At 46.5% G+C, this 12,959-nt stretch overlaps 1 protein-coding gene across 1 annotated transcript in view; it reads left to right on the forward strand.

The window, feature by feature from the left end:
- LOC138566699 (delta-like protein C) overlaps nucleotides 1-12,959 on the forward strand; it is a 62,987-nt gene that overhangs the window by 11,585 nt on the left and 38,443 nt on the right. Inside the window, exon 2 of the mRNA XM_069644286.1 lies at nucleotides 6,875-7,114. Within this exon, the coding sequence (XP_069500387.1) occupies nucleotides 6,875-7,114 (240 nt within the window). The remainder of the gene's footprint in view (nucleotides 1-6,874; nucleotides 7,115-12,959) is intronic.

Consider the following 12,959-nt stretch of genomic DNA (forward strand, 5'->3'; position numbering starts at 1 on the left):
TGCGCCCACATCTATAACATGTCGACACTGGACCTGGCCCTGCACATTCTTGTCAGGAGCATGTCAAATTCTTTTAGCTTCCGCTGCACGGCAGAGGCTGAAGTTCTCCATCAATGCAATCGTCTCATCATCACCGTCATCATCACCCTGTACCCTCTTCACTTCCGGGGTGGCAGAATCTTGCTGCACTTCTTACCCAACTCTACCGTCCTTGCTGATTTAATGGCTGCTCTCACGTGGGGTCTTTGGCTTGCCACAACTTCTGATCTCTACGATGTTCATCCGCTAAACCTGTAAACTTGCAGGAAGTGATGAGACCTCTGAGTGCAGCGATATCATTGTCCACTGAGTCTGCTTTGTTCTGTTGTCTCGATAAAAAATAGTACCCCTCGAGCACAACATTCGTCTTGTTCCCACAATGTTTTTCTAGTTTGGCCAAAGCTGACTCATACTTTAAAATTGTACTTTTTTAAATCACACTTAACTTAGGACACAGATCGACTCCCTCACCACCTGCGAGGTAGTGTCACTTTTGTTGTTTTCTGAAGGCCCTTTAAATATACCTCGAGCGTCTCATGGGGGGTGGAGGGGTTGATAGGGAGACGGCAGGATCACACATGGAGTTTGTGCTGCGAGATGGATATCATGGCAGGATGTAGCATTTCCACAATCCACTCTCGATGTCAACTAAAGTTATCCATCCCCGGACAGTAATCAGCCCAAGCCTGCCCGAAGCTCATCTCCTCTGCTACATTGTTTATTTCACCTGCTAATGAGGTGGTGGGCATTAGTCACCCTCTCGCTTACTCATTTGCTGTCTGGACAGTTCTTATTTTGGGCTAAGATGCTTACCTGTTTTGTCTTCCTCCATTTGTATGCATTCAGAGGAAATTCGTACTCAATGTGAGACGGGGCAGTCCCAGCAAAGCCATCATACATTATGGTAGCTAAGCATCCCACAAGAGGCAGACTGACCAATCCCCTGCATTGATAGGCCATCATAGCCTCACCAATCACCTTGCAGATTTGCCAATGGCCAGAGGCAAAGTATCCGATGGGTGTGTCGTCATTGCCCCAGACCTTGTGTTTAATATTACTTGAAGATTCTGGGTCCTGCAGTCTTTAGTCATGGGCTCAGATGCGCTTGCTCCTCAGGATCTCCTCCTGAGCCAACTGTTGATCGCAATCCTCAAGTTGCTCAACTTGGGATGCATTATGAGCTAGGACTGCAGGAAGAAGATGGCCAGGTATTCTGCTCCCAGTTCTTCACAGGATATCTGGGTCTCTATCACCCACAAAAACTCACACGCTGGCATGTCAGGGGTATGGAACAACCCTGCCCCCCAAATGCACCCCCTGGATTCAAACGAACACGGTGCAAGATCTCTGATCTCTCAGACCTTTGGGGCACCAGTTTGTAGATCTTTCAGACTTACCAGAGACATTTCTGTCTTTTTGCATCAGGACAAGTTAGCTGGGCATATGCCTTGATCCCTGCCATGAATGGCTGAATGTGGTTTCCTGGAGGCTCCAGGCAATTGTGGATTATCTGGAGAACGGTATTACGCCCTGGAGTTTTGCATGAGTTAACTATCCCACAAACTCAAAAACAGGTGGTATTCAATATACAGCCTGTTTTTAAAGGTTCTGACAAACCTATTATGGGCCACAAATGTGTACTCTCTATTTTAGAAAGACTTCTAAAAGATTCAGAAGTGTGCCATGCAGTTCCATAGCAACCCACTGGACCACTGCAGCACTGCTGCAACCACAAGAGGTGCCAGTGACTTCACTGCTATCTTTCACATGCCACATACGGCAGGCCTCCAGGCAACTTTGTGTCTTAAGCCAATAATTTGATCTTTATCTTTTCTTTTCTTTTCAGGTGATAGGACCCCTCAACAAGTCTTGGGGGAACAGGCCGGTAGGGCATGCGCGGGAAGCATGGCCACGATGCATCTGCGTACCGAATGCATGTCGTTCCCTCCATTAGGCGTCCTCTGAATGCGTGGCTTTCATAGTGCTCGGATGCCACCGCAGAGAACGAGCATCAAGAAAGACCACCCACAGAGAATTTGTATTTGTATTTTGTTTATTTATATTGCGCGCCTGGCCAGGAGGTTGTACAATCACGCGCTGACGTGTTCTGTTTGCCACGCCAAAAGCGTATTTACGCCCTCAAAACCCTCACACTAAATATTGTAATTGTATCACATATAATTAATTATTGTGTAAGGTGTGGCACGAAGTAATTCAGAGAAAGACGGGGAAAAGAAGAGTAGTGGTAAAAAAAAAAGCTAATAGCACACAGGCTCGCCCCCGGTCAACACATGTTTCCCATGAAGTGCTTTTACAGGACATGGGTTTATTTTCACCATGGTTCGTTAGTAGGCCCCTAGCAGGAGAGCTGGAAAATGCGGGCAGGAACTGACCCGTGCCTATGTCTAAGATACCACGGGCTCATCTGCTATTCCAAGCGGAATCTGGCAAATTGCATCTTTCTCCCTCCAGAACACAGCGAGGCGGGCTCCTCTCATTGGATAGCCGAGGCACCGCCCCTTGTACATGGCGTCATGCTGGATTCTTCCCACTTCTACGCATTGTAATAATGGGCGCTCAGGGTTTGGCAGGGCCAAACATAGAAGCCACCCACATGCATGAGTGGTAAATCGTGTGACAGTTTGCATAGTGCTCGGTGGAGTTTTTTTTGGAAATATTCCTGGCAAATCATTCCATTTTCAAGCACGTTGGACTGGTAACAAGCGCCAAATCTATGAGTTACCTGGTAAAATAGGCCATCAAACTAGCCCGCGGTGGCCCAAACAAGGAGCCCACACAAACCTGTAGGGCCGGCTCTTTGAGGATTGCCCTAGAGGCCAGGCTGAGCCTGATAGCAATCAATTTTGCAGTGCCAGGATTAAATCATATGTCCTGCAGGCTGAGAACAGTAAATTGGAGCGCAACAGTGACTCACTGAGCTATCTCGTTGATTTCTTAGTGTTTAAGCTATCTCTTCCACTCCTGGTGGGCCATAGTCCTTTTTCTTCGTCCTCCACAATGAGCACTCGCTATTATGCATGCTCTTGGAGATCTAAGAGGTGGTCAGGGTCATCTTCTAGCCCCTTTGGGCCGGTGACCTTTTGGGCCCCTGTTCTGATGCCATCATAGCAGGAGCGTCATAAGGTCTTCAGGGTTGAATGTTGCCCAGCCTGTGACGAGCACTTAGAAGCAAACGGATGCCTCCAACTCGAGGCCCTGAATCGTTTACAGTCTTGCTTACCTGCACTCACCTCATCCTAGGAGATACAGAGTCACGTCCATCCACAAACACTGCAGGACTGCTCTTAAGAAAGCTAGCCTTCTCCGAGCGCAATTGAATATTCAATGTAAGGTCCAGCACTCGTGTGCAGCAGCCGTGGTCCGCCACATTTTCACACTGCCCACATTTTGGAACTCTAGTTCCAGTTCAGCACCACGAGGCGAGATGGACTCCCACAAATCCTGGGCATGGTAAGGGGGTTCTAAGTGCAAATATTCCCAAAATGGCTAATTCACTTTCGTCTAGTATTTATAAAGAGTGAAGAAGTTCACTTCGAAAGAGGGAGTCTGTGTCAGAGTCGGTCCTTGGACATGGGGTGCCTGTTCAGGGTTGGGGAAACGGCTTGAGATTATGGACAGGACAACCCGGGATTCTGATTGTGGTCACCATGAACAGATGGGCCATCTGGATGAGTTCTGGGCTGGATTATGCCCCTGTCTCTGGACACTTAATGGTGTGATGGAAACCACATGCCACAAAGGTAGGATTCGAGATTTTTGAGCTCCCAGGCCAATGACATTTGTCCAAATGTGCAAAGATCCTGCCTTGGCAATGTGGCCTCCAAACCTTTCAGCCACGCTAGACCCAGATGTCTCCAGGTTTTGTCTGATTGCCAAACCCCAGTGCAATATAGGTATTCTTCGCTCATTCAAATGGCTTTCCAAGCCCTGGACATGTCAATTCACCCATGACTATGGCTCCCATGAGACCTCATATTTAATTATTCTGGCTAGTGTTGATGGGAGTTGGAACCCAAAACATCTGAGCGCTAAAGGGTGCAGACTCCTCATTAGGGCATTCAGGAACTTTGAAACCTTTTCCTCACTCTGGTTTCAACTTACTCAGCACCCTGAGACTGGAGATAAAGTGTTCGATGAACCTATTTGCCACAGGTTAGGTTTGACTCCTGGGTATTGACGAGCCTGTCCTGGGCTTCACCTAAGCTGGACAGAGTACCTACCATCTACCCGTCAATCAAGCTGCCTCATGCCGTGGGTACAAGTAAGTGCATTAAATGCTTCTTTCTGGTAGTCGTTCCCCTGTAGGCAGCCCTACACTAGCACACCACACAAGGTAGCCCTCCAGTGAGAATTTGCTTTCCTCTTGCCTTTCTGCCATAGGTCAGTAAGGGCCAGGATTCACGCTTCTGTGTCCCCCTGCAATGGTCAGCTAACTTTTTTGGTCCACCAACCTTGGCAGCAACCAAGGTCAGATGCACTTGAATACGGCAATGCTTCCTCGTGTTTGCCATCTAATGCAACTTGCTTCAGACAGTCTTCAACGCCATGTGTACCGGATTCGTCATGCATGCTGGATATAATGTCTGAATCCCTTTCACTCACTCCAAATGCTCTGGCACTGCACGTGCATTCTTGGCGCTCTATTCGCGCAAGTGGCACTTACATCAAGTGCTCAAGGGAACTGCATGGAGGCTCCTGCTGGTGGCATTTCCTCTGTGGGTTCAATAATTGCGATAGCCCAAAGAATATCATGGTCATCTATGGGTACCCATTGAGGACACATTCATGAATTGAGAATGATCATAAACAGGGTAGACTGGGACCTAAAAGGAGAAGAGCAGTCCCACAAATAATCATTCACAGTGGAGTTTCTAGTAGGAGACCATAATCAAAGGCAGAGTAAGGGAGGGAGGAGCATCAAGGGAGTTGCTCGGGATTCTGTCCTTGGTCCTTCTGCAGGCGATTTCCTCCCCATACAATGCAGAGGTTATTGGTGAATGTTTCCATTTGCCACAGGATCAGCTATTCCACCACAGCTTAAAAGAATGGATTCTTATTGCTTGAGACATTTCCCCAAAAGATTTCAGTTGTTTTTTCTGCTATTGCTGGTTTATGGTGTCTTGATTCATCGTCGCAGGTGCCGGTCTCATGCCGGCCTCAGAAATTGATGATTCCGATCTCTCATCAGCTCAGGCTGATATCAGTTCCAGCTCAAGTTCGGATCCTTTGGTGTTCAAACCTGCTCCCCAGTACATGCGCCCTCCGACTCAGAACTGTCGACGTAATACAGCTCCAAGTTCATTTTGGATTCATCGTCGACGCTTTTGAGGGCTCAACTCGGGCTACTTTGACCAACGTCTGCACCATTATCCAATAATATTGTCTGTGAAATCTGTTTAAACTGGTGACAACCAGATATTCTGACATGTGCTACTCATAACAAGCCATGTGATTGAAGTCAATTGAGTTTTCTGTTTCTTAATGCCACCAGTCATATTGGGACATAGCATTTAAAAGGCTCCCTCACACTTCCTAGTCAATTGTTTCGAATTCTTTTGTTCCTTTAGGTGAAATAGTGAAATCAGCAGGTGTGTGAGAAACATAGCTAAAGACTTTTAATAAGCATACAACAGTCTTAGATAACTTGGATATGTCTCGCAGACATTTAGCCAGACCCATCTGTTCCCATTTTAGGAATCTCTGGGAAGCTGGCCTTTACTGTAGTCAAGGAGCAAGAAACACAAAGATACCTGTGGATGCTGACTTCATGCTTGCTTGCTTCTGGGGTCTGGGGTAGAGTAGTAGGGAGGTGTGGGGATAGAGGTGGTGGGAGGGGATGTGGGCTGGTAGAGGGAAGCAAATCGGGAGACCCTGTAGTAAAAAAAGAATAAGGTCGAATTTAGGTCGAACAAATTGAGATGCCCCATTCGGAGACTATTAAAGGATAGTCTATGTAACATTGTAGAACCAAAAAAACACTCATGGCCTCGTGGCTATTTCTGCTATACTGATAGTCTTACTGTTCGAACTCTCTCAAGCAGCTGCTTGGCGACTTCACATTGATTAGCATTTATCTCTGGAGGATAGAAGTTTCTTTCAGCTGGGTGGAGGCTCAACGCCATGTCCCTTAGGTGGGGCATACATCTCTAGATTGTTTTTCTTATTTAATACGAAGTCTTTCAAAAATTCAGGGATCTTCAGGAAGATATATCCATGCAAGTAATGTGCTTACCTTATCTTGGCAACGTTTCTAGACACGGCTTTATCTACCTGCAACTTCACTTCTTAACTTCCAATATCCCTCAGTGTATTCAGTTTTTGTGTACAGAATGCAATTGGGGAGGGGAAAGGAGCGGTGGGTGGCACCTGTTGAATGGGTTGTGTTGTCTAGTGACAACAGTGGTACCACAGTAGAAAACTGGGTCTCTGTGGTGGCACCCAGAATAGAATCTGCGCCAGCCCTTTGAGTTCTAAACTCAGTCGGGCACATTCGAATATTTGAGAGATATTAGATCCATAGGAAGATGCAGTACCCGTTGGAACAATTATTACTTTGAGGGAAGACATTTCTTCATCTCTCATAACTTCTCTCCCTTACCTTATTGGCCTAATTCATCTCACTATCCGGCTGGTGTGTCACCATGCTATCTCCCGTTCCTAGCCCACCCTGAGCCCTTCATATAACTCTTTCTCCACTGTTGTTGTCCAAACCTCTAGTATGTTCCTCTCCAACCCCCACCCCGCCTATTGAGCCTATACCTCGCCTGCCCGCTGTCTCTACATCGCCTCGCTAACCCCTCTTTTTTCATTGCAGGTGCTCCCTGCCGGGGTGTTTGAGCTGAAGGTCCACTCCTTCAGCAGCTCTCGCAGTCTGTGTCGCATTGGACGTCCATGCCGCCTCTTCTTCAGGGTATGCTTGAAGCACTCGCAAGCTGTCGTATCCCCGGATCCTCCCTGCACCTTTGGCACGGCCTTGAGTGACATCTTCTCAGCGGACGCCAGCTCCATCGCAGCAAGCAGCCCCATTCGGGTACCCTTCCACTTCAAGTGGCCGGTAAGTAAAAGAGGGCGTGAGTGTTGCTCCTGAAAGGGAGTGAGAGGTGTTTGTGGATGGATGACGATCAGACGTAGTATGAAGGGTCCGCATCAGAAGTTATGCTGATGTGACGGTGCTGTATTCTGTGGGAAACGATGGTTCCGCACTGCGCATGCAGCGGGGCACAGCATTCTATGTGAGGTGAAGACACATCACTGAGGTGTAGGTTGAATGGACAGTACTTGGGTAGCATTAGGTGTGAGGCAATCCGGTAGCATTGAGCATTGGGTTATGAAGCAGTGTGTAGCGAATGAGCAGCATTCGGTTTGGAGTGGATGGTCAGCCATGTCTGTGAGGTCAAAGGGCCGCATTGGTCATGCAGTAAATGGGGAGCTTAGGTGTGAGGAGAAGAATGGAGTGAAGGAGCTGCAATGGGTGTGAGGGGTGAATGGGCAGAGTTGGGTCTAAGCTGATGGTACAGCATTGGTTATGGGTTAACAAGGGCAGAATTAGGCAAGAGGTTATGGGCATCATGGATGGAAGGCGGAATCATTTCATTGGGTCCTGGATAAAAAGGGCAGCAACGCTTGAGCCTCCAACTGTGAACACTTATAGGGCCCTTACTCAACGCAATTGCCTTTAGTTACTGTTCTTTATTAGTACATCAATTGTACTGGGTAACAATAGGAGCATATTCAAAGTGGGTGAGTTCATAGTAGTTGAGCGATAGGGGCTCACTACTCTCTCAAAACTACACTGCCCACGAAACGTATATCCCCAACAAAACTATACAAACGGAAAAGGTTTCCTATTTCAGTGGCTGGTAGGCTAACCCTGGTAAAAATTATACAGTTGCCCAAAATGCTACACCTTTTCACCAATGTGCCTTTATGGCCTGGCAAAGACTAATTTACCAGACGACATGGATCTCTCCCATTTCTTGAGACATGCTGGTGCAGTTCATAAAAAGTGGGTGGAACTGACATTTTCTTACAACAGGGGAGGGTTTGATGTGCACCTCCCCGAGATCTACTGGTTAGCTGCCCAAGCACAATTTAAATCCTCCTGGTATGGTAGCGAGGGGACCCCACCTAATGTCAGATTAGAACGCCTAGCGGCTGATGAAAAGGATACTAAAACACTCATACTTGACACTATGTACAAGGACAACTGCACATTGGACCCAGTGCACACTGCCATCTTTGCACGGTGTTCCATAGCACGGGGTATAGGGGTGGGGCACCGTATTACAAATGGTTGTCGCTATCGAAATTCCCAGGACTGGACTCTACATGGGATGGTTCCCTCCGCTCTCACTGGGAGGCGCTGAGGTAACGGGCATTGGGGGGCTTCTTCCCTGAGGGGAGGATCTTCACTATGCAGACTTGGAAGCAGGGGCACAGGGGCAAAACAACTGAAATTATACAATACTATAGTGTGTTGCTGTATCTAAGTGGTGGGAGTGCTACCCAATAGAACCCCCCCCAACAATGAGTTCCTATATGTCAAATTTATATGACTGTCGCAGGCTGCTGACCTCACTGTACAAGATAATTATGGACAAAGTAAGCATACAGGGATCCTCTGGCAGGCAGAGATGGGAGGACGAACTAGTGGTTGGCCTTTCTGATGGGCAGTGGGATAGGATTTGTAACTTAATTAAATCTGTGTCATTGAACTCTAGATTCAAACGTATTCAATTCAAAATATTGAACAGACTGCATTATACGCCCAACAGACTCCAAACTACCCTGATGCAGATGGTAAATGCCTGCTATGTAATGGTCAGTGTGCCGACCATCTGCATATGTTATGGAGTGGTGGTAAATTACAAGTGTTTTGGAAGTATGTGATTGACGCTTTAGCTGAAGTAGTAAGCCGCACACTGTCATATTCCCCTATGAGTGCACTGTTCAGGATGCGGAGTGAGGTTCCGGAACGGCGGCTTAGATATTTTCTAAATTTGGGGTGCCTAATTGCCAAACGCTGTTCATTGAAAAAGTGGAGGGGTGCAGATCCCGCCGCTGGGCAAAGACTGGCTGAAAGATTTGTCGTGGTTGGAGAATTGTGAAGAACTGTTCATAAGTACTCCTACCAACCACATCCAACCCCAACGCCATTTGGTGTGAATACCGCGTATACCTGGCTCGGATACACCCCATCGACAACGCACATGTAACTGTGATAGGCGAGAATTGCCATTATGCCTAGATACTCCAATGGCCCACTCCCTCTGGTTGGTGCCCTGGATCTGTATGTGAAATATGCATGTGCCCATCATGGGTCCGAACCTGATATGAGCTCCAACAGGAAATTATGATGTTGATTGTTAATTGTATACTCTTGTCTGCCAGGAATAAATAAGGAAATGATGTCATTCTCATTTTCCTTGACCCACATGGCCGGCATCGGATCAAAGCACTCATTCAGCGGGCCATTTGGGACTCCTCCATGAGCCAGCCTAACTCGGGCCGGGCTAGCATAGTGATCTTATTTAAGGAGAGTTCTTCCTGTGGCTTCACTCCAAGAAAAGTCACTCCTGAATGCTTCCATGAAAGGTTCGACACCCAGAGAGGCAGTCTCCCAGTGAGGTTCCATTGGTCACTGGAAGAGGCTTGCTCCACATCAGTTGCACAGACATTTGGCTGATCCAACTGGCCCTACAGTCTTTCTCCCCTGGTTTTAGATATGGAAATATGAAAGTTATGATAAAAGGACACTGGTTGTGCAGTACTCAGACAAGGTGTTGTGGGAACAGGGATCGTTGACCATTACATCTGGACAATTACAGAGATGTACATTTCTGGGGGTCAGAATTGCAAGGCAGCCCCTGTCCATCAATATGCAGCTTTTCTCACAAGGGTAAACCTATGATGATATATTCGATTGGGTGGAATTTCAACCCATGTAGCGATGTCCAGGTGAACATGTTACTGACTACAAACAACATGACATATCTTCTACTTTTTCTAGCGCATTCCAGTGACAACTCTGAAATCAGCTGTGACTTAGATCTTGTTTGCCAATTTCCACCCTAGTATCTGATCGCTCCAATAACCGCCCCCATCATTCCCCTCCACCCCCCGTCGATCATAGCTGGTATTTAGAGTTCTAGATTTACATTTGGGCATCTTTGTCGGGTGTCCTAAGTAATTGTCAGGGTGCGATAGTGAAAGAAGTCAGCCGTCTCCTAGGGCAATCTGTGAGAGTAATTGAACACCATCATAGTTAACATGTTGCTGCTTTCTACTCTGTAAACTGAGACACTACAAGAGATCTGTAATTCTTTTCATTTCTCGTCATCTTTTTTTTTGCAGGGTTTTAGGTCGAGTTCGGTCCGGTCAGAGGGGCGCCCTTTCGGTGGGATGTGATTGCTTTATAGTATTGTGGGGCCCTTCTGGGACATTTTGTATATGCAGTTTGCAATTGATCTTGAAAGAGTATCAATCACGCATGCATTGAATGTAGACACGTTTGTAGCAGTAGTCCCAAAGACAAGGCTGCTCTTTGTGTTTCGTATATTTTTCTGATAACATTATGAGAGTTTTGCAATAATCAATCTATCCAGCATTTAGATTTATTTCTGTTGACTTGCCCTCTTTGGACGAAGAAAGGATCCTGCACACCCCCTCTAAACGAACCCACAAAAATGGATTAACCATGGGGTCTGTAAACACTGGCTCTCCAGATATTTTGGACTACAACTACAATCAGCCCCAGCCAGCATAGTCAATGTTGAGGGATCATGGGAGTCATAGTAAAGTACATCTGGAGAGCTGCTGGCTCTTGGTTACAGTGACAGGAGGGATTGAGATGAAATTAAAGCTCTTTGCAGGATTGAGGAAAGCATTAAAAGGTTGAACATATCACTAAACATACCACCCCAGGCAGACTAATATTTTACACAGTAACAATGCATTTGAAAACAGATCTGCATCAAAACAAATTCTGAACGGGTAATATCCTGCTTTGCAAACTTTCAGGGCAAGTGGGCAACATGTGTCCCTTCAGGAAGTTCTCAGACAAAAGAGCTGCGATTGTGCTTTTTTTTAAACTAAAAAACGTCCCCTTTGATCTGGACAAAATGACACAATCCCCATCTTTTACAACAAAGTTGCCAGGCTGAGTGTGGCTCTTTGTCTCTTGTGGTGGAGTGAAAATCTTCCCCATTCCCCCCAGAAATTGATCTTGTCCTTGGGGAAAGAGTGAAGAGGATTGTTAGAGGTGCTGTCTATTCTGTGATAATACTCATGTGTAGTCCATCTGATCCACTGCCTTCGCCACTGCAAGGTGCACCAGCCACAGTGGGACCTTTGCTTTTTAAACAGCCTAAAATCAGTCTCCCATTGCTTCTTCTGCAGTGCACCTGAAAACATGGAGCAAACTCCAAGTTACCCTCAGTCCCCTTAGCTCATAACTCTGCAAGGTGTGGCTCTCCATTGGCTTTGGACTAATACTCCCCTTATCCTTAAACATTGTTTATGCTGGCGATGGCTGATGGGGGTGGTAGTGAAGAATATCTGGAAAGCCGAAGGTTGGCGACTTTGGCTTTAGAGACTTGGCCCAAAACAAGTGTGGTATTGTTTGCGAGGACAATACGCTGTTGTGCCACAAAGCCTTGGGTCAGGTAAATTGATATATTGCTCTCTCCCATCACATGGACCTCAATAGCTGTGGTAACTAGGAAAGCGGAGAAATACTAAACATCATATTCTACAGGACGATAACGTGGATGCTTGCAGCAATTAATATGTCCATTCAGTCAGTATTCATATCTACTCATAGCTAGGAAGGGAGGAATATACAGTCAAGTTGATTGGATTCGAGCTATGTAGTCTTACATTTGCCTCACTTCCATTCAGAACCATATACCATCTTGAGGTTAATTTATTGTTTCTATAAGCTTAGTTTATTTTAAGTAAGCTTTTTTTCCAGGAACCTGTGGGACCTGATCTATTCCACTGATGCCCGAGTCATACTGGCATATGACATGGGCTTAGCATTATAATGGCTCTGTGGAAGTGAGTAACCCCTCCAATGGCCTGTGCCCACTTCATAGTGCATCAACATCCATGAATGAGAGATTGCCATTTGGGAGCTATCCTGGTCCATCCCGCACTATGGTCTCAGACAAAGGAGATCTGCCTTAATTAAGGGCATCCAAGACCAAGCACGGTACGATGCTTGGCAAGTTCATTGTAGGCCAAGCATATTAACAAAATGATGGCAAAAGCCACAGATGGCTGGTGGATACCAATTGGTATTTCCAAGATCTCTTCTTATGGAGATGAGAGGTTGTGAATAGCAATAATTACAGAGATGATATGAGTTTGTGCACGCTCCAATTCCTTCCTGGGTTTCACGCACTAAGGAAGATAGAGTGAGCCAACAACCTGGGTTTTAATCAGTAGAACAGGGGATGTAGAGCCTCAGTAATTATCCCAGCACTCCCTCAGTACCTGTTGTTCTTATTCTGTCCTGCAAAGTGTGAGAAGACAAGGGAGCTTGTCTGGTCTGGATAATGGGCTCAGTGGGCCACACCCGGATTCAGTAAAAAGGGCATGCCTGTGGTAGTGCCTGCAAGGCAATTCTTCCTTAAATCTAAAAGAATGACTCACATTTCTGGACTTGTAATGGGCCTCTTAATGTAATTCACTAAATGTCATACATGTTCAAGAAGTAGAACTTTGCCCCATTCCTCACCACCCCCCAAAGCCATAATACGTTGGCTCATTGGTGGTGGAAATTTGAGGGACTAGACCCTAGGTGGAATGTAGCACAGGAGCTTAACATCTGTGGTCCATCCAGGGAACACTCTGGAGCTTGAGCAGAAGATACAGGTAAGCTGGGCCAGTGCTGCTCC

Source organism: Ambystoma mexicanum, chromosome 2p, assembly GCF_040938575.1.
Source record: "Ambystoma mexicanum isolate Mex_15411 chromosome 2p, UKY_AmexF1_1, whole genome shotgun sequence".
NCBI classification, from domain to species: Eukaryota; Metazoa; Chordata; class Amphibia; order Caudata; family Ambystomatidae; genus Ambystoma; species Ambystoma mexicanum.